At 39.5% G+C, this 22,500-nt stretch overlaps 2 protein-coding genes across 5 annotated transcripts in view; one reads left to right on the forward strand and one right to left on the reverse strand.

Moving 5' to 3' along the window:
• Nucleotides 1–824, reverse strand: part of LOC138021925 (beta-catenin-like protein 1) — a 22,025-nt gene extending 21,201 nt beyond the window's left edge. Inside the window, exon 1 of the mRNA XM_068868952.1 lies at nt 672–824. Within this exon, the coding sequence (XP_068725053.1) occupies nt 672–701 (30 nt within the window). The 5' untranslated portion in view covers nt 702–824. The remainder of the gene's footprint in view (nt 1–671) is intronic.
• Nucleotides 825–869: 45 nt separating this feature from the next.
• Nucleotides 870–11,114, forward strand: LOC138021926 (Fanconi anemia core complex-associated protein 24-like). 4 transcript variants are annotated; one of them, XM_068868954.1, is made up of 7 exons: nt 870–1,089; nt 4,421–4,563; nt 8,141–8,290; nt 9,012–9,156; nt 9,929–9,960; nt 10,279–10,379; nt 10,732–11,112. In XM_068868954.1, exons 1-6 carry the CDS (start codon nt 966–968, stop codon nt 10,375–10,377), a joined length of 693 nt encoding a protein of 230 aa, XP_068725055.1. In that variant the 5' UTR covers nt 870–965; the 3' UTR covers nt 10,378–10,379; nt 10,732–11,112. The 4 variants fall into 4 exon arrangements, 2 of the variants coding, with proteins under 2 accessions (XP_068725055.1, XP_068725054.1); XR_011126480.1 differs by having other exon boundaries at nt 871–1,089; nt 10,279–10,543; XR_011126481.1 differs by having other exon boundaries at nt 871–1,089; nt 10,279–10,543; nt 10,744–11,104.
• Nucleotides 11,115–22,500: the final 11,386 nt, after the last annotated feature.

Below are 22,500 nucleotides of genomic sequence, written 5' to 3' on the forward strand. Positions count from 1 at the left end.
ATATCGCAATGACTCCTATAATACTGAACAGCCAACACAACGAATGACGGTAAAGTTTTGGGTTGTATTTACCCTTGGAATTACCAATTTGCGTTTTAATTTCCCCGTAAACTGATAAAGAAAAAGAAAAGAAAGAAACTTTATTTAAGTGTCTAATCCTTCTAGCGCTGGAGCACTAATAGACCATTTTACAGTTCCAGCTAAGTTACCTGGCCTACAAATGGAAGCGAGGCTGCCGGTGACCCTGTTTTGATACAAACCTGCGTGCTTTTGTAATGTTAATACGGACTAATTAGAATTACAGCAACACAATTTGCATGAGAAAAGCAGTCGGGGCTGTATCAATGCAAGGTCACCGGCAGCCTCGCAGTCATTCATAGGCTAGGTCGCAGAGCAAACAACTGTAAAATGGCCTATTGGGGACACTGTAAACTGAAATCAACAATTAATGCCAATGATCAAGTCAAATGTTGGTTTTTGAGGAGATGGGAAAACCGGCGTAACTTGGAGGAGAATACCCCGCAAAAATAGCATTCTAATCGAAGGGACTCGATGCCAAAAAAAGGATTTTTCATCACAGCTGTAGCAGACATTAATTTTCAAATTATCGTGGTACCCTGTAATTTTTTTAAGTAGCGGAAACCTATAAGCTTAATAAAAGAATGAGATACCTGAAAGGCTAGCAATTCAGCTACATTCATCGTAGAAGAAAAAAGCCCTGAGTTCTTCCAACAATAAGACGGTCAGGATAGCTAGGAATTGGGTATACTCCATGTACGATTGACTGAAATATCTTAGATTTTTTCAGATGTGTGGAATAATTCGTTATACATGAGGTATCCAACGAAGCTCTTAACCTTCCGCTGGGCAATTTTACAAGAAGTCGTGACGTTCGTCGTGATGATAGTCGTGACTGACAGTCGTGACAGCAGTCACTCGTGTCGTCTCTCGTAAGAAGGTCCGAAATGGCTTCTCACCTACATTCGCTCTCCTCCACTCAGCCGCGCCTTCACGGAGCTTGTCTTCTTCCAGGTCATATTCTGGTAAACGAGAGATTACACGGTAGTCCGATTGTGAAAGCTCTCCAAGGTTGGTGGCTGTTTTCAATAAGCTTATCTTTTTGTAATAAGACTGGTCGTACGCGTCGCGAGCTTCGCGTCAAAATTTTCAAAATTTAGGGCCTGTTTACATGGTCTCTGTTACCCGAGACAGCCCTCCTTCCCGAGACAACTTTACCGAGCGTCTCTGTGAGAATTGCGTGACCGAGACAAAGTTGACCCTACTTAATTATGCATATATTTTAAGACGCATTATCCGTATCATATCAAAATCCGTATCATCATTTGCCCTTCTTTCTTTCTAGTTCGTTTTTATTAAATAAAGTTAGGTTCAGTGCAACGCGACTGTGGCTTGCCAACGGTCGAGTTGCACTGAAGCTCAGATTGAGAAAAGGTATGGCGACATCCCTAGTCGATCGGAAGGTGAGAATTTCACTGGTTTGGCGTCAGTTCCCGCTTGAACGGGACAAGGTAACTGGTCGCCGGGTTGTTTTCTTGACTCTCCAACTGGCGTTGCACCGGTGGCTCAGTTGGTTGAGCACTGGGCTGCCAAGCGGGAGGTTGTGAGTTCGACTCTGGCTGGGCCAACACTCAGGGTCTTAAAACAACTGAGGAGAAAGTGCTGCCTTTGTAATTACACCCGCAAATGGTTAGACTTTCAATTCTTTGCGGATAAGGACTATAAACCATAGGCCCTGTCTCACAAATATCTTCCATGTTCATTAGTTCTCAGTGGGATGTTAAAGGACCCACACACCGTTCGAGAAGAGCAGGGGATGAAGTTCCCGGTGTTGTGGCTGTCCTTTGTGAGTGTATGGGTGGGTGGGTATAGCAGCTCCACATCAGCTGAATAGCTGCCAAAACTTCAACCTGCTCAAACAAATAGATAACAAACAAACAAACAAACAAAAGATCTCGGGAAAAGATCTCGCAAAATGATGCCTAAAACAGCTTAGAACGACCAAAAAATCATAACACAGGACTCGGTTGACACTTTGTTTGATCTTTCATTGAATTATTTGCTTTCAAACTTTATTTCTGAGCGACCAAATTGCAACTGCTGTAATGTATTTATCCTTCTACAGATCGATAACACTAATGTTTTGCAGAATGATTTGATTTTTAATGAAGAAAGCCACTAGTAATATGATGTAGTCACCGCAAGTTACACGATTAAAAAGTAACAACGTTGCATCTCTTTGCTGTCATTTATTTCTGTGTTAAAAATATATTGGTACAAAACTGATTGGATGAAGGAACATGTTAGTGGCCGCCATCTTTCTCCGCGCAAAAAGAATCTTTGTTACAATGGAACCCAGTTATCACATGGCCAAATACGCTATGATACTGCTTAGATATGGAACAAGCGCACAAGAAAATTCTACCTTTTGTCACAGAAGTTCAAACAGCTTTGAAAGGCTTAAAGAACATACTATTGGACAATTGGCATTTAATTCAAAACCAACCTAATCTCAGAGATATATTCAAAGAATCTCCCTTGATCTCTTATAGAAAAGGAAAATGGCTTTAAGATATGCTCGTCAAGGCAACACTGTGAAGGTTACAAGAACACCATAGTCGTGTTGGTCTGTCAAACCCATTTTACACACCTCTTACACAAAATTGACGTTTTTACAAGCCTCCATTGAGTTTTAATGAGCAACAGGTCTTTAGCAACCAAAAAAACAAAACTGGTTGCCCAAAGGGCAGATTAGTAAGAAAGTAAGTGTCGAACACTGCTGACAGAGAGTGGTCCACCTGTGACCGATCATAACAACGTCTGCTTAGGAAATCGTGTATGAACGAATAAGGTTTTGTAACAAAGACATTCAAAAAGGCACTGACTTAGCAAGTCAGCCAGCAAAAGAAACAATGACATGTCGTACATTATGTTTTTAAGACAATTGAGACACTTGCATGTACCATCATCTTTCTCCATTTTTCCTTCTCTGAGTGTGGAAAAGTGCGTCTGCGATGTTTCGACACAGTCCAAGAGGAAGAAAAAGGGAAGCAGAGAAACATATCACCCAGGGGTGAACTCTTCTCTGTAAAACATTTTTACGTCTTTTGTCGTGAGGAAATGTAAAATTATCATCCAAAGTTATGTTATCCTACCCAGACTATTCACAGGCAAAAAATGTAATGTTTTTGTATCTTTTTTTAAAAGACTTCCCTCTCATCCCACGTTTTAGAATATTCCATATATTCCGTATTTTAGGATATTCTGTGTATTCCACAATTCCGCTGTTCCGCCATTCCGTTTCATCATTCCACCATTGCGTCAAATAGGGTAACCCCCGTTGACGTCGAGCCAAACTGTTTACATGCAAAAAGATTGTCTTGCCTGCCAGAGTTACCTTACTTCCCTAGGCGAGACAACTTGCCTCGTCGAGTTGTCTCGCCCACCTCATGTAAATGGTTGATAGAATTTTTTAAACAAATGAATGGAAAAATATCTCACTCCGGTAACTTGGGGGAAGGGTTGTCTCAGGTACCGGAGACCATATAGACAGGGCCTTATAGCTACTCACCATCTGCTTGGCTGAAATATCAAGGTGGCTTTTTGTTGTCTTTATTGTCTTTCACCCTTTCCTCCCTTGTGTGCGATAAGTTTCATTATTAATTACAAAATCTTACGGTCAAGTCACCCTAAGGTGAACTCTCGCCTGAAACCAGAGCATGTGTATACTAGCTTTTATTGTAATTGAAATTGTTGGAAAAAGTTGAAATTTATAAGGTGGATGGAACCAATTTCACTACTTTTAAGAGACCTTATTAGAAGGGTTGTCACTACAACACACTATTGTGACACAATAGCTTACCATGGCAACATGAAAGCTCTTCAAAACACCCTATATTTCGTCTTTACTTGCTTATATCTCAAAATTAAACCCAGCGACCCTTCCACTGCACATTGCACGTTCAAATTGGAACTCTTGCAATGGTGGGCCTTCGACCATATTGTAAATGCATTTGATTTGTTTGCCTTGAGACAGATCTTACAGCTCGTGATCTTTTGTTGGCATCATAGGCAAGCCATGTGTATTTCGACTGTCATGTAAATGTTGATAGTGTGCTCTCAAACAGTGGTTGATTTACTGACTTTTTTAATGATTATTTTGGTATAATCACTATTGTAATCATTAGAGTTTTAGGCTTCCCTTAGGCATTAGGTTCCTTCCATGAACTGGGGGGTATCCAAAAGGGGGAGGGGGGGGGGGGGGTCACATCATGCATTGCATTTATCTGAACAGAACTAGTACTTTTGTGCTTGATGTAACATGTTTAGGAATAACACTGTACAGTTGTGTAGTTTAGATCCTTCACTTCTAGATGTGTAACTAAAAGTGGTTGTTTCTCAGAGAGCCATGTCACTGTTCAAATGGACGATCATATGGGAATACTGGACTTCCACCCATCAACAGATGTGGGAGTCATTTATTTGACAGAGGCAGATCTAGTGGATGTGGATACTTACAAAGCCAAACTTTGCCAACTAGCCAAGGTATTGCTTTTAGAAAACTGTCTGTGCAGTCTCAATGTGGGCTCAAGTTTGTTGCACTTATAAAAGAATAAAGTTCAGTGCAAAATTTATGTTGAGCTTTCTCTGTAATAAGACCAAACTCTTACATTTTATTAGCAACATGTAAATTTCAAGCCAAAGTGCTAGATGTGATTGCATACTGTACTTAAATCATTACGGTTGAAAGTAACTTCTTTGGCCATGGTGTAAATGCAATATGCAATAAGCTATCAAGCAAGGTCACAGGCACTAAACTTGAATTATTTTCTACACAACATTGAAATTGAAACATGCCAAAGTTGAAAGCTCCAATTGGTGGCGGTGGTGACCAGTTGTTTATTGACATATAGCAGGACAGGGCTGTGTCAAAAAGGGGGACTATTAAGGACATGGGGACAGGGGACTCGGTGACGTGGGGGCTTGGGGACGTCAGGACTTGGGGATGTGGCGACAAATTTTCAAAGCATAGAATTTCAGAAATGGGAGAACATCCTAACTTAAAAAGGAAGTTGAATTGCTTATGTTACTTTGCAAATGATCATCTGTATGCTTTTCAAATACCAGCTAAATACACACCGAAATTCAAAAATTAGATTCTGGAAAAGTACTCCTCGCCACCCATCGCAGAGCTTAACTCTGAAACAAAGCAGAAGACCTAATGGCCCATTGCTCTGACACTGTAGCTGAAATTTCTCGTTGTAGCTTTTGTTATTGTTATTGTTGCACAAATACTTGAGCCTTACGACTTCTTCTCTGAATACAGTGCCAATGCCGTTGTTGGCGGCATTGTGACTGCATATTTCCTGGCGCCCTGTCATTTTTAACTTTTTAGTTATTTCAGGGTGCTGGTACCCCTTAGTTATCATATTTATATTTAATTGCTTTTGTAATTTAGTTTATTTAAATCTCTGGGGTACAGTACATTTTGTTGTTCGGGCTGTTACCGTTGATATTGTTGAAAATGTTCGTCATCACATGACCATGGCCAGAAGATAAGTAACTCTTGACTCCAGTGTGTTAAGGCTTGATCAAGCTCATAAATTGGCACATTTTTCTTTTACGACGAAGCATTTATCCAATGGATATTAATGGCTAATTTAAATCTTTTATCAGAAACAAGGATGGAAAAGTCAGCTTATATCAACATGTTTTGTTCCTTTTTCTTGTACTGCTATTGATGCTTTATCATTCATATCCCCATCTTAACGGAAACGGGAAATTAAAATTGGCTTATTTAAATCTTTTATCAGAAACAAGGATGGAAAAGTCATCTTCTATCAACATGTTTTGTTCCTTTTTCTTGTACTGCTATTGATGCTTTATCATTCATATCCCCATCTTAACAGAAACGGGAAATTAAAATTAAACGAAAAAAACAGGTCAAGTCACATAAATGTCCATAGAAGTCACAATGAAAATGAATGATGCCACTCTAATAGGTATAGTGTTATATGTTAATGGTTGTTTTAAGCAGTTTCAAGCAAAAAGTTGATGGAATTTTTTAGGGAAGGCATTCCCTAATGTCAAAATCAAGCGTTATAACATCAGTAGTCAAGAAATGTCTCATGACACAGACAACTACGAGTGAAATAATAAGGTTAGGATACAGAAAATGGATGTTAGTACTTTCAATCTTTGCTTGGGTTGTCCAGTTATTGAAATTCAAGCCTTGATATACTTGGGAAATTGTAAAATGATCCGAGAAATGGTCATACCAAGGTTTCGTTCATGTTGCTTATGTGAAGTAAATTAGGACTTAACCTTTGACTCCTAAATGGGCCTAAACCGGCCAGAGTTAGTATTTACTCTAACTCCAGATGATTTCACCTGTCAATGGGGAACCCCCAGGAGTCAATGTGTTAAGGCAAAAAAATTTGTTCCCTCTTTTACCTAAATTACTCCACTGTGTAACTTGATAGTAGTTTATGAAGACAAGTAATAAACTATATTATATATATTTACTATACCTTTGTTTCACATTGTACAAATGAGGAACATAAAACTGGGGTACAACGTAGTTATGATCAAAAGACGAGGATTTTGTGAAATATGAAAATAATGGTAAAAATGCATTGCCACGTCCCCGAGTCCCCGAGTTCTCACGTCCCTGAGTTCCCCCGTCCCCATGTTACTGAGTCCCCACATCCCTGAGTCCCTGAGTCCTCACATGCCCTCTCCCCACTTCCACTTTTCCACACAGCCACAGGACAGAGTTGAGTTCAACATCCAGCTTCATGCAAATACAGCACTCAAACTGCTGGATCCTGTGGCTTTCCAAACTAATACTATCTTGTTCATAATCATCATCAGAAGCTGTATTTCAATTTTAGCCTGAGATGTTCCCAGAGTCTTTCATCTCCCCACCCCAGAGGGAGCAAGTGAGATGAAAGACCCTGGGAATGAAGTTGAGCTTGAAGTTGAGCTTGAAGTAGCTAATGGGAAGATTAACTTCGCATTTATATGACAATGTTGCTGTTTGTCATTACGTACAGTAAATCGTGAAAGCTCTCTTATTCTAAAATAATCTCTCTCTCTTTTTCTCCCTTGAGAAGAAGTTGCCTGATATTTGTAGCAGACTGGCAAAGTATCTTTGGTTTTTGGCCAAATGGTAATTCCAGCCTGATGTTTGCCATTTGCTGTAAACACAATACTATTTCTCTTTTAATAATATCTCTGAGAATTTAAAATAATTTTTAGGTGTGCCACAGAAGAGTCAGACTACAAAACTGGGCTTGTTCATCCCTGAACCCAATCCCATTGATGATTAAAATCTCCTTTAAAACAGTAAAATCCAGAAGTAAACTTAACCAATAGAGGGTAATGTGAAGTGCTAGTTTTCTACTCATATGAACCATGTGAGCGTTATCCCAGCCTACTAATGGAAATGGGCCCACACAAGGACAGAGAAAAACTCTGACCAGGGTACGTGGGGACTGGTCACCCTGGTCAGAGTTTTTCTCTTTCCTTGAGTGGGCCTATTTCTATTAGTAGGGCTAATGCTCACATGGTTCATATGTGTAGAAAACTAGCACTTCACATTACCCTATAATGGTTAAGTCTGTTGAAATATAAGTGCTACACAGCCAAAGTTTGCAAAAATGTAACCCTAGAAAATCTGTAAGTGTCAATCTCAGGAAAGAAAGGTGTTGTGATAAGGTGCCCACAGTTCACCATCCATTTTGTCAAGGTGACTAAAAGATGTAACATTATTCTTTCTCTCATTATTTACATATTAAGAAGCATTTTTCAAGATTCTTGAATGTTGGATCTTGTCAGGGTCTGCACCATTGTTTTAGACACATTTATCCTCCATTTTATCAGATGGAGTGTCACTATGTGTGATGTTCAATATACATCTCAGCTAAAAGATAAACTCGAGTCAGTGATTATTTGGGAGTCATTTCCAATTCAATATTTTTATCCTGCATTGCTTGGCAACCATATGTGTACTAACTAAGGATACAGTCTATGTTTAAAGGTTTTCTATAGGAACGTCTCGTAGAATATTGTAAAGTACCGGTAATAATGCATAAATAATCACAATTTTCTTTGTTTTCAGGCTTCATTCAAACAAGTAGTGTTGGCAGAAAAGACTTCTTTGAGTTCCCAATACTTTTTGAACCTACAGAAATTTGTGGTCATTGAGAGAGGCCTGGTACTTCTTCCAGTTGCAAATTCTGACGAAGCTGGGAAAATTTTAGCTCAAATGGTAATAAACTTTTTGTTTTTCGGTTGCATTGTAAGTTTGACTAATGCTTAACGTCAAGTTCTTTCATTTACAATGGTTTGCATGTTGATTCTGGATTAATAGTTGAAATTTGACATACACTCGAAATACAGACTGCAGTAACTTTATTGTTCTTCTAATTAATTGCCACTGCCAATGTTTTAGATCCTACAGATGTGCACAATAAAAAAAGTAAAACTGGTAGAATAGTGTACACGTAATGTATAGTCCTGAGGGAAACAGTTAGTTTTGTTTTCCAGAGAGTGTCAAGGGAAACATTAGGACTGGGGAGACAAGAAGATCAGTTTCCTGAGTTCCTGAGGGAGCAAAGCAATCAAACGTGAATTGTATCCCAGTCAGGATACATTTGAATTTGATTAGGTGCATGTGACCAAGAATCAACCAATCACAGTGCTTGTTTTATTGAGTGAAAGTCTAGGTATATAACAAAGTAAATTTTTACTGAAGTTTGCTTTATCCAGGATTGGGGCTGAGACATCCTCCTGGTACACCAATGTGTGCAGGATACATTGTACCAATGTGTAATGGGTTTAACTCCTTGTCATAAAGCATTCCATAACTTGATTTGATCTGCAGTACTCCCAGTAACCCTAACCCTAAGCACTTTTTGCTAAGCTGCATACATACAGGCTTAAGATTTAAAAGATCATTATAAATAATATTATTATTTATTGTTGTTTAGGTTTTCTTAGAGAGCAAGCCTCAAAACAATCCCTACCGCATCAAGATGAAACCAACACCAATAGACCAAGCTTTAATGACAACTCTGCAAACTGTACCAGGGCTAGGACAAAAGAAGGCATTGGCTCTGTTAACCCAATATGGCAGTAAGTATCAACGATTCAAGAAAACCTTCAATACCACAATATTGCCCTAATTTTCTCAGCTATCTCCTGTTTAAATGGAAATACTAATGAATAGTATGGATTCAAGATTTGATCTCTGAACGTCATATTTAACTATGTTGAGGGTAGTTTTCTGGAACTTACATGTACACTGTCTTCAAGTTCATTGGAAAGACTCCTTGATTACCGGTATCCATGAAATTGCAATGTCATAAGATTACTACTCTCCTATAATTCTACTGAATCTCACCTTACATGGTGTAAGTGCAATCTACAGTTGTATCTTCCATTGATTAATTTAAAATTATTACTGCAAGACCAAATGTGCTAATTGGTCAATCTTTTAAGAGTAAACGTTCAAGAGAGGTCACACACCACATAAGACATAATGTACTGTATCATGTTTTTTTTTCTCTCAAATGTATCATGTAAAAATTATAATCTACTTCTTAGCTTATTTCCTTCCATTGATTGCTTTATTGGCTCCCACTAACTCATCTCATCGACAAATGTCCCACTGTACCAGTGATAGTATAATAGTTTTGATGAACTTGGCATCTTTTGTGATGGGTTTGGAAGTTTGGTTTATGGAAACAAAATGCAGTGTAGCAATTTTGCACTTGAAAGTTAAGAGGACTTTAAGAGTGTATGATAGACTGAATTATAAATCAAGTGACATTGTGAGTTAAGTTTATTCTCATAAAGATAATCCATTGTCTGGTAAGTGAAGCCTTTCTGCTCCTTCCTTTTACAGGCATTGAACAAATCAGTAAAGCATCAGTTGCAGTAAGTAGTGAAAATTATTTTGTTTTTATGACAAGTATGCACTGAATTGCACTTGAGATGAACTGATTAACTTGCTTATTAAAGTGCCCCTGTGATAAAAAAAACCACCGTCGGCTTCCATTTTCGTAACTGAAGGAACTACCAACACTAAATAAAGTGCCTTTACTTTACTTTACATGAATGAGTACTTGTGTTGTATCGCATTGTGAACATTCAGACAAAGTTCTTATGACTTGCTGAGGAAATTTCATGTACAGCATCAGTGTATGATCAACAAGTTAAACAACGATGACTTTTTGTGTATGTTCCTGTTTTTAGTCTTTAGCAACAGTGATTGGTAAAGCAAATGCCCAACAAGTAAAGGATTTTTTCCACCAACCAATTCATGGAAGTCAGAGAAGGAGCACATTATCCTGAGAGTAAAGCAGAATTATTTGAGCTACATGTATTTCTCAGAAACAATGTCGTCTTGGAATCTCTAAATTCATAATAGGCACTTTTGGCTACAGAGTATTTTGTCAAAATTAATGCAGAACCCAATCTCTCAAGAGGATCATGCACGCCAGACATACTTGCAAATTGAGTAAGTATAGTCATGGTATAATTATTACAATCTAGTACTTGAAGGGAATGAGTAAAGATGATTTCACATGCCTTGATTTGATTGGCTGAGCGGTTACTACACAAATCCTTCAAGGTTCATTTACTCTCATTTATATTTATTTGCCACAATTACATTTTGCTTCATCAACTTGTCTTTATTTTTGATAGTCCTTTTTTCAGGTCTGATTGACTGACTACACACAAGCTGCTGCAGCAGAGAAAGAAGGAAAATGTTAATGTTCAAACAATATAAACTACTACTAATTATTAGTAGTAGTAGACTTAAAGGATTAATGTCATCCTATTACCATAGAACATGAAAACCCTAGCGATACCCTGTTGCCAGAGGTTTTTCTTGAGCCGCGAGAGAGCTCTTTCGCAACTCAAGAAAACCCCTGGAACCAGGGTACTCTAGCGAGGGCTTTCAGTTAAATTTGAAATGTCATTCAAAATAAGTTATTTAGAAAATGAATAAGCTTTCTGCATAGATTGTTTTAGGTACATTGCTAACAATAAAAGATAATATTATGTGTGCCAACTGTTAAAAAAGTAGAATTTTTTTCTTTATTTTGGCAGCCAATGAGGCTCCAGTTGTGGGTGGCATCTTTGCTTTTTTCTTTGTACTAAAGCTCAACGTTTTGTTCCGTCAGTCAGCAAGGCACCAAGCATTATACACTTGTCATCAGCTTCCCTGAGGAGGGGGGTGGGATTTGGTGGTACTTGGATTTATGACGACCCTGTTGATGAGTGAGAAGGGATTGGGAAATAGTTTGTCAAGATCAAGGTTTATTTCCTCATTTATCATTATTTCATACACTGACATTTGGTAAAGGAATTCTGGGAATTGAACATTTTTCTTTCAAAACACAACTCAGATATCTGGACTCGGGACTCAAACCTACGATTATTAGCTTACCTGTCGCCGCTCCAAACCACTAAACCCCGAACCGCCGTTTGCTTAGACAAATTAACACAATCTAATTTTTTTGTCTGATTTGTCATAGGTCTAAGGTTGGGCTGTCAACGTGCAATGACACTCGCTAACAAATTATTTTAGACAACTAACGAGAAAGGTCCAGCCGCACTTGAAATCAGCGCTTAGGCTTAATCATTGATGAATTACAATGATCGTATTCTAGATGCCACCGTGGTCTAGTGAATAGAACCTGTTCCTATGGCCGAAGCTCCGTGTTCAAATCCTGTCCAGAGACTACTTTCCTTTTTTTCTTTTTATCTGCTACCACAAGTCCTGGGACGTAGACCAGTGTACTTGGCATGTAATTTATGATTATCATATATTCAACGCCAAAAAAAAAAATTCCACTTGTGGATTGATAGATTGGCTGGTCGGCCAGCCGTCCCTGTAAATATCACATAGGTAACGGACAAGCTTACAATTCTCGGGTTGTATTCTGGTAACGAAAAGTTGGATCATGCCAACTGGGACAATCGCTTAGCGAAATTGGCAAATCGCCTTGACCTTTGGAAATCACGCACTTTGATGCTTCGTGGTAAAGCGCTAGTTACTAACATTCTAGGGGCATCGGGACTCTGGTACGCAGCCACAGTTTATCCGATGCCTGAATGGGTTCACACAAGAGTTTTTAAAGTGATTTATGACTTCTTGTGGAACAGCAAGACAGAGATAATGGCCCGTTCAACGTGCCAGCTCCCCCTGGATCAAGGGGGTCTGGCCGTTATCAACCCGCAGGAAAAGGCCCGAGCCCTTAAGTTGCGTTGGGTCCCCTGTATTGGGGACCAAACATGCGAATCAATCAAGTAGCCTTAAGTCACAAGACTAAAAGCTGGTCTTTCCGTGGTCTTTTCTTAGGTCAAACTTTGTTCCGAAATACATTGGGGGTGACCGCCCTTTGTACTTTCAACACATCCTTATAGCGATTGACCGCCTCAATGTAACCCTTCTACCAGACTATAAAATTAAAACCTTCTACGAGAAACTCGTGAATCCCTCTCCCTGGCGACTGCCTTGCACATTCACCTGGGAGTTTTAAGTTATCTACCACCCTACCGTGGCTGAGTGTTTGGTCGGGGATCTATTGGGGTCTGAGTACCAATATGGGAAGCAGCAGTCGTCAAAACCCGTGCCTTTCTCAAACGGTGGCGCCGTAATTTTCCCTTTCGTAAACAAGCGATGCCATTTGGATGAGACTTGGAACCATTTTCACTGTTAAGTTTGTCGTTTGCAAATGAGGGAAAAAAATACTTAATCTAGGACTAGATTAGCACAGGAGCTAGCAGCGTATGGCACTTAAATAAAAAAACAACTGAGAAAAAACCTTAGAAAAAAATTAGAAAAAGTTGATCGATCGGTGTGGAATTCGGTTCAATGGATTTAGATCAAATGCGCTTAACCTCTACACTATCGAAACGACAGCTTCAGATTGGCAATTTCAAAGCATTTAAATGAAGCTAATCCTAACAATTTATTGAAAGCTAACCAAATAAAACGGCTTGGTTACTGAGAATGGCATGGACCGTCAAAAGTGGCATCGTTTAAGTAGCGCCGGAAAAAAAGGCGCCGGCTCCGTGTAAGCGAGCGTTGCGCTTCCTGTGGGAGAACTGAATCTTTCTCCCACTTATATAACCTAATATACAAATCATATCAACTAACTTGTAAATAGATTTAAGCTAGCTTTTACTTTCCTAGCAGTATGAACCGCACATTGTAACTTTGTTTCCCTCAACTTTTCAATTTCCCACAAATGTAACCAATCTAGTGTAATTTTTGCAACTTAACTAAGCTCATAACCTTTACAATTGTAAAGTAAGAGCCGGCAGAGCTTTCTCTGCGCCATCCACTGTACATATGTAAATAAAAGGAAAAAAAATCCACTCTCGAGAACTTGTTATATTTCCAAACCTCAGGATACCCTTGGATGGTGGGCGCCTAAGAACTAAGAAAGCCCCAAAGCAACTCATTTTAGACTGCGTCCCCAGGCCCACCCAGCCCTGTTAGCCGCCAGAGGCTGAGCACCAGAAGCGTCAGAGATTCTATGACTTCGGCGTTTGTGATGTATGAAGTAATGAAATGTCCACTATATGCTTGAGACGCACAAGGGAACATATCCACTGACATACTCTCTAATGTTGTGCGTCTCCTTAATTTAGAATCGATCCTTCATCATGAACCACATGTAGATGCACTGAGAAATACTGTCGAGAAAAAGAAGGATGTTTTAGTTGTCTAAAAGACTCAGTTGGTTGAGCATTGTGCTGTCACGCGGAAGGTCGCGGGTTCGAAACTCGGCCGGATCAACACTCAGGATCTTAAAATGACTGAGGAGAAATTTCATTTGCCAATTGTTAGACTTTCAATTCTTCTCGGATAAGCACTATAAACCGTAGGCCCCGTCTCACAAATATCTTCTATGTTCATAAGTTCCATGTAGGACGTTAAAGAACCCACACACTATTCGAGAAGAGTAGGGGACGAAGTCCCCGGTGTTGTGGCTGTCCGTTTCTCTCCGGCATAAGTGGCTGGCTTGCCGGTGATGTCTCAAAAAAGGCTTGTGGTGTATGAGGCCACCTAAGCAGAAACAGACAAGTTAAAAAGGGACTTCGCCGAGTGCTGAAGTATGTAGATGTCTTGCCCACTGGATATGGAAAATCCTTGATATTTCAGCTTTCGCCGTTCGTTTTTGACTCGTGGATGGAAGTCAGTGACTCCATCATTTTAGTTGTATCGCCCTTGAATGCCTTGATGCGGGATCAGTTAATCAAACTTCAGTTAATCTAAACATGGCCAGCAGAGTTTTTTAGGGAAACTATTGTCTACTGAAACTTTCCTTCCCAATAAAGACAAATAAAAATTCCAGCACTTTGGTTAACTCTAAGCTGTTTTCGTTCCACAAATTATTGACATGGTGGTTTCTAGTTAAAACCGTTTGGTTACAGCACCGACAGACCATAAAAAAATCTACAACTTCAACGAAGTGCCCTATCGTACTGCATTTGTAATTTTAAATTTCGCGCCAGTATTGTGGGCGAGTTTCCCCTCCAGGATTTTCACTTCCGTTTTAGATTTCTAGTGTTAGGAAAGTTGCCAATGAAATCCTGTGTGGCCACAGGTGGACAATTCGTTTACGATTGCCATGTACGTCAGAAAATGTCGGACCACCCTCGGTTGGTGTTGTTGTTATTGATCTGTAGAAGGATAAATACATTACAGCGGTTGCGGTTTGCTCGGCAGTAAAGTTTAAAAGCAAATAATTCAATGAAAGATTAAACAAAGTGTCAACTGAGGCCTGTGTTATAAAAATGATGCCTCAAACAGCTCGGAACGACCGAAACAACATAACACAGGACTTAGTTGACACTTTGTTTAATCTTTCAAATGGATTATTAGGTCTTATTAGCTTTCAAACTTTATTGCCGAGCAAATCGCAACCACCGTAATGTATTTATCCTTCTACAAATCAAAAACAACAACAACAGAGGGTGGTGTCCCTGTGGTGTGTCCAGAGCCAACCGGATCTCATGCTCAGCCTATGGTGGCTAAGAGGGCCGGGAGTTAACTGAGAAATAATTTCACCTTGTGTGGGATAATTCTCGCATTGAGTGGATCCCGTTCGGGAATCGGGACCCCGATCTTCTTCGGTTTTCTTCTTGGGCTTAAGACAGGGCTACAATTCGTTTACGATTGTCATGTACGTCAGAAAAATGTGTTAAAACGCTGCATCAATTGTAAGTTGTGTCGTAGGCCTGTCGTAAAGTGTAAATCGGCTCTCAGAATAGAGGCAGCTGTTCCTGGTGTGAAAGGGCGGGAAAAAAGCACGAAAAGCTGTTTCACTGCTGATAGGAGAGGGAAAGAAATAAACGCCCGGGCGGACGGGCGGGGTTTGGGGGTATTCAGCGGACATGCCTTTAACAGTAATTTTATCATGTAAGTGTCACCAATTGTTTCCAAGGCAATGTTGTACTACTAAATTTGTACATGTGATAAACAGCTCTCTTCTTTTCCAACAGTTCGTAGGAGATAGCCTCTTTTCGCACAAATTTATTTTTATTAATCAACTAGGCTTTACAACGGGGGCGGCCGTGCTGGTGCGCAGAAGGAACATTTCCTTTTTCCTCCTTTAAAAGATTTCCAAACTTTCCTTCTTAAAGTATTTACTTTCATAAAGCAAAATGCAGAACATGGGTCAATAGAAGAAACAAGACTAGGCTCTGCGTGAAAGACAACTAGAAGTTGAACTGCACCGGAAAACTGAAAAATAGTTTTCTCGCGTGCGCCTTGCCTTTTTTGTCAGTAAGAGAACAGACATAAAGCCTGTCGTTGCGCGTGGATCTTCCGTTCAAATTTCAACAAAGTTGCATGGTAACCCTAACCCTAAACCCCGAAAACGAAGAACGTAACCCAAAACCCTGAATTTGGCTAACTCTAGGCCTAACTAGGCTTTAAGTTGGTGTTTAGGCTTAGGGTTAGCCAAATTGCAGGTTTTGGGTTACTGAAACAACCCAAACCTTTACAAAAATGCTAACCTTAAGTTTTAGCATCATGTAAAGCATAGTGCTTAGTTGTTTCAGCTATGTTGAAACAATGACCTGCAACCTGCAACCTGCAACTTGCAGTTTACACCCTCCATTCTACTGATATGTTTTCAGCCCGTTTCAGTGAGTGTAATGAGGTAAGGAAGAGTACTTTTTTGCATTTTCACTCTGAGGTTGACTGATATGGAATCTGTTTCTTATTTTTACGAATTCAAAACAACTTATAAGGGTAGACTGTTCCTTTCGCGTATTATGTACGCCGCGGCCAGAGTAAGCCGTTGCTTATTTTCTCTCGTATAAACTGCCCTATAGTGTCAATTGTTAAAGAGCTACTGCGATGAAAAAATGGGTTCTCCATTTTACTCATCATGTATGGTCATGTGAATGTCCTGTAATTTTACGTCAAGCTTACACGTTATTAGCATACGAAAAGGTATGTCCGCTGAATACTCCCACACTCCACACGGGCGTGACTAGGGCGTTAATTTTCACAATAGGAGAAATAGTCACCTTAAGTATGTCGTTTGTTCTACTTTTTTTACATCTTCCGCTGTACATAATGTCGTTAACTCTACTTTGCTAATACAAAAGGCTGGTTTTTATCCTCAACACTGTAAGCAGAGTGTTGTCGGGAGACGTTTTTTAAGTTTGTTCAAAAGGTCTACGCCGCAATCTAAGCCGCTTTTATTTTCAAGGGAACTCTTCGCCGGTTGCCTTCGACAGTGACTCAATACAACTCGTTGCTTCGTGTGGTTTCCAATGTAGTGAGTATAATAGTCTAGCTCGTAAAGGCAATTGTACAAAGTACAAGCTTTGCAATGCTGTAGAGAAAAACCCTGGTCCTGTTATGCACTATGTCGATCCCAATAAAACAAAAGTACCAGATAGTCGAGGGGATGTTGTTCTATTTGTACAAAATGCAAGACAACAATGTGTTGCAATGAGTTTGTACTTTAGTATACCACAATACGGATATGAAAGGATTAAGTAACGCTGATGACTTGCAATCCACTCTTCAGCAGTGAACGCATGAGTCTAAAAATAACCAGGTCTGAGAAAATTATCGCTGAAAGTAAGGTACCAGTTGTACTAGTCATAAGCTCTTGGCGGCTTGGCCCTCTTTTTGCATCTCACAACAAAGGTGGAAAACACCTTATTGCGACGTAGCATCAAAAATCGCATCTTTATCCCATGTCGAATCCCCAATCATCCCCGAGTTAACGCTTCCAGAGCGTCTAGTTAGCTTAAAAATGCAGTGTGTGAATTCCAGTGGCTTAATTAGTACGCAGAACATGAATTTGACAATCAGGCCTCGGTTTTTCAAAGGGTGGATGGACCCTGATAGCGTTATCCATCGGATAAATCACTAATCAAAGGATGAACACAAGCAAAACCAATCGAGTTATCCCGTGGATAGTGATTTATCCGGTGGATATAGTGCTATCCACCCTTCGAACAACTGGGATCTCTGGGGCGGATCCAGGTCTTTAGCAGAGGAGGTTCGATGAAAGGGGGCAACTGTAGGGGGGTTTGCGGGGGTATCTTCCCCCGAGATTTTTTGAAATTTCAAGTCTTCGGAAACGCGATTCCCGCCATTTTGAGACAAAGTCAGCGTGTTTTAATATCTCATTTTTGAAAATTAAAATGCCATTCTTTGCATCAAAATATAACAAAGCTGCAAATTTGTATTATAAGACTATGATAAAAATCTACTGCATTTTAAAAGAGCCACATTCACGGTGAACCAAAAATTTGTTTGCTTTTTATGGAGAAAACGTTTAGCTGACGATTAGCTGAAAGCCAAGGACTCTCGTGCTGCATACTAATTAAGCCGCATCGCTGAAAGCTTATCGGTCGGAACCGTACCAAGAGCCCATGACTGACCCCATCAAGCAGATCAAGTAATGGAGGAGTTTAAATAACCAGTCTTTCCCTTGAAATTGCTATGAAGAATTTCGCCAGTTGGTCATTCAACGCAAGTACTTTCGAAATGTGAAGAAAAACGAGAACTGAGAGCACCCAACCAGCAAATGAAGCCAATAGCCTTTTAGAGACATTTCTAGGCTCCTTGAAATGTATAAAGACTTTCTAAACAGATGTTTTTATCGCCTAGAAGAATGTGATCTGTTCGGATATCTTCCGAAAATTTTAGGGAGTGAAATCTTCATTTTAGAAATTGCTAGCTGAACGTTACCTTCTAAGAACTTCCCTGCGAACAATTGGATTTGTAAAACACGGACTGGATTTGTAAAACACGGATTTGTAAAACGCAGATTTGTAAAACACGGATTTGTAAAACGCAGATTTGTAAAACACGGATTTGTAAAACGCGGATTTGTAAAACACGGATTTGTAAAAGGTGGTCCAGCATTTTTTGTAAAAATGATAGCATTGTTTGACTGTTTATTTGTTTATTTCTGTCCGTCCCTTTTTAATCTTAATTCTTTGACTTTATATTATTTTCATTTTATGTTACTGCTTCACATTCAAATAATTTCTCTAAAAGATTGTTTGATTTTGAGTAATATTAGCATTTGGAAATTTTTACGAATAATCGAGAAATACGAGAAGCACTCGCTTACAGCGAGTAAGTATTCCCGGCATTTTCGGCATTCCCTCGTGTTCAAAAACAAAATTCCGCGTACTTATATTTAACTTTACAATGCATTTGGCGCGTTTTTATTTTTAAAATTATCAACATCTCAATACACAGGAGCTGGTCAAGACCGATTTTCCGCCGATTCAAAGCGACGCTTCGAGAAGGAAGCCGGTATCCTCCATAGTGTCCAAGTCTACGTTTTACAAATCCGCGTTTTACAAATCCGTGTTTTTACAAATCCATGTTTTACAAATCCGTGTTTTACAAATCTGTGTTTTACAAATCCAATCCATTCCATGTTTTACAATATTCCACTACTTTTCGCATGGTTGCGAATCTTTCAGGTGATGTTTTAGTAAAGAAATCTATAGCGTTTTTGCGATGTAATTCTTAGAACAGCCTGACTCTTTCGAACACGTATTTCACCGAAGATTATCGTTGTGTGCCCCTGAAGTCTAAGCCACGCTTCACGTAATTTTAAATTGTGCGAAAAGGTTGATTTTTGGCGAATCTAATAAAATCCAATCAAATGCAATAGCGTATGCTGGCCATGGCTGGACGACTAACAACACAGTTTACTCCTGATTTCTCCGACGCCAACGTGAATGACGCGTGTCACGGAGGTGGCCGGAGAAAATTATGCTGAACTGAATAATACACACAGAGCGCAATACAGAAAGGCAAATTATTCCGTCCAATTCAATTCTTTGTTTGAGATCACGGATTCCGTATACCAGCTAGAAAGCAGCATCGATCGCAATATCCTTTTACATCAACTATTTTAGATTGCCATTGTGATGTCTATTTGGCGTTTTTCCATGCTTAAAACTAACTTGAGTCCTCTCCGAACGTCTGATTCGGTTACCCAGTCGACGACTCAACAAGGAAGAAATGGTGTCAAATTAGGAAGAGTCACGCTTCTGACGTTTTCTATAATCCGTGTCATCTGTCATCTTTACAAGTCACTTGAACTAACGATGCTCGCTTTGAGTATGACAGCAGTGATCCCTGGAAATCCAAGTGTTTTTGGTCTTGGCTGCCCACCCGATTTCGCCAAGAGTTTCCCAATCGTTGTTATGATCTTTCTGGCTGCCCAAATGCACGTAGTTACAATCTTCGTCTCTGCGCATAAAACGCAATATGTATGTCCGGTGCATTTCCGCTGTCTACAAGCAGTCTTCAAAACTACGCAAAGCTAAATCTAAGCTATTGAAATGAAAAAATGGCAGTGATAGCCAATCGCGTCGAAACCCAATGATTTCCTCAATAATACAAAAACCCCAAATCGTCCCTTTCAGCTGGCTTATACTTTAGTCCACTATTTCCATGAGTTAGTTCCTTGTCTCGAAGACATTCCCTCAAGACAATAAAGTTTACGAGCGCAATTATTAAAACACCACTCACGATAAAACAGATTGCCAGTACCGTCATCTCTGTTTGCGAACTGCTTGGGACATGGAACATAACTGATCAACTCCACTTATGAAAATATTACATGAAGCAATAAGGTACCATACCATGACATCAAAATAGTTTATGAATGGAATTGTAAATAACACATGTTGCTCTCAACATGACGTGAATATACCAGTGGGTCTGATGAAAGCCATTATTTTCCCATTAGAATTTTTTTAGCGAGGTTTTCGAAAAATTCGTACATATAGAACTAGCCACCAAACTTTGTAAGCATAATTTATAACAACAGGAACCCAATCCTGAAAACAACTAATTATGCGTTTTCCTTTAAGAACTCATGGAAGAAAAAACATATTACGCCAGACCCGAAATAAGAATGAATTAAGGAAGAGCGTTTTTTAATTATTTATCCAACCTGATCGGTTGAACATGCATACAAAATACCCATTCAACCATCACAATATCTTCAAACTCTCGTCTCCATGAAGGAATTCCAACGGGGCAGTGTAAACCTGCTGTCTTATGGCTTCGTGAGAGAGGCTCCAAAGAGAGTCGGTTTGGCCCGGAATAAGAAGACTGAGTTAATCCCGTGGAAGGCGTGTTGAGGAAGACCTTTTTGCGGGACTGGATTGAGCGTTAGCTATGTATTGAGTTGACAATGCAGGAGACAAATTATGGTTGTATGGCTTATATTCAGTGCTGTTACTATATTTATTACAGGGGCTCTGGCTTACTGCTACTACAAGCTACTAAACTTCTTCATCAGAAAACACATTGAAAGATACCCTGATATAGTAATTGTAGAACCGGCCGTGCAGCGCGTGACGTTTTCCTTTCTTGATGATGACAGCGATAGTGATGAGAAGAGAACTAACTTATTCAAAGAGATTAATAATGTTGATATGAAAATTCATCGAGCTTGAGAATTGAATCTCTCGATCAAACATGGCTTATTTCAAATAGTTCTTCAGGGAAACTCAACCATTAACATGACCTCATGCCGGAGAGATTGGTTAAGATTCCGCCCGGCGCAAGAGAAGAAGTTTGGCCGGTTTTAATATATGAGATTGAGCATGTGCCTATTTATATATCATCGCAGCAAGCGCTTTCCATTATTTTCACCACAGCTTTATGCAGATGAAAACTTGCTGGCAATGCGAAAAATCGGAAACCTTGTTTGTTCTTGTAATGTTATGACTGATACCACTGCAGAAGATTTTACTAGTTTTCATCTCCAAAAGGTAAAACTTTATGACGATGAAACTGCATCCTCGGTTTTAATGCCTTGATATGCAACAGTGCGTTCACTAAGTGTTTCCGACTGCTATAAATGTTGGTTAATGTTTGTCTTGCCTCGGATATGAGTTGCTTCTCCAGCTTAGTTCTCGTCATTCAATCTTGGCTCTTAATTCAGCTTAACTGACTTCATGATATCATCTCTGGAAAATCTTGGTTCAGCCCAACAACATATCATCGCTAAAACAAGTATCATAATAATGTAAAAAAGTTCCCACACTGCAAGCAAGAGCTAGAATATGAGCAATCCGTAATTGAAAGCGGAGCCTCGACGAAATTTTGTATCTTTCATGAATTCTGCCTTTCCAGTAAAAACCATGTACGTCTGAATACCAAAGATAACAATGCTTATCATGGTAACTCCTACTAGAAGTCCTACGACAATAACTGTAGTTGCAGCCATCATAATGATCCAAGTCCGCAAGAGCGGATACCTCAACAAAATGAAAGGAACAGGAAAAGAAATAGGAAAACGAAAGAAAGAGAATTAAAAAGAAATGGGTTGGGCAATTGGTCATGGAGCTGTATGAAATATAGAAATCGAAAGATTATATTGATTAAAAAGACAAACGCAACTAGATTCATTTTGACAACGTTTCGACATCGTCCGATGTCATCGTCAGGCAATGAATTTTAATCGGATGAAGCATAACTTATAGTACAAGAACAATAGAACAATAGAATAATATATATAATAGTACGCTAACAATAAATGTGAAATCTAAGTAAATAGTTATGCCCTGACAGAGTCTGACTAAGTCTAAGTGATGGTTTTAATTCTTTGATGTAGAACATCTCATGAATTAAGCAATCAAATTTCGATGCGCATTTCTTTAAAACACTAAAACTCGCTGCTGGGGGTGCTGTTGTTTGGCCATGATCTGCTAGGCGATGCCTCCCGATAGCTGAATATCTATGATCCTCAATTCGTTGATGCAAGTGACGAGCTGTATAGCCAACATAGCTCACATCACACGAGCCACATTGAAATTTGTAGACGACTAGTTGTTGGCTGACTAAAGATGGTTTGGGCTCACGGAATTTAAGGACATCCTCGAGCTTGCGGCTGACAAAAACTGGCTGTAGATCTATATCCAGTTTCTTATTTAGCTGAG

Source organism: Montipora capricornis, chromosome 10 (assembly GCF_036669925.1).
Source record: "Montipora capricornis isolate CH-2021 chromosome 10, ASM3666992v2, whole genome shotgun sequence".
Lineage (NCBI taxonomy): Eukaryota > Metazoa > Cnidaria > Anthozoa > Scleractinia > Acroporidae > Montipora > Montipora capricornis.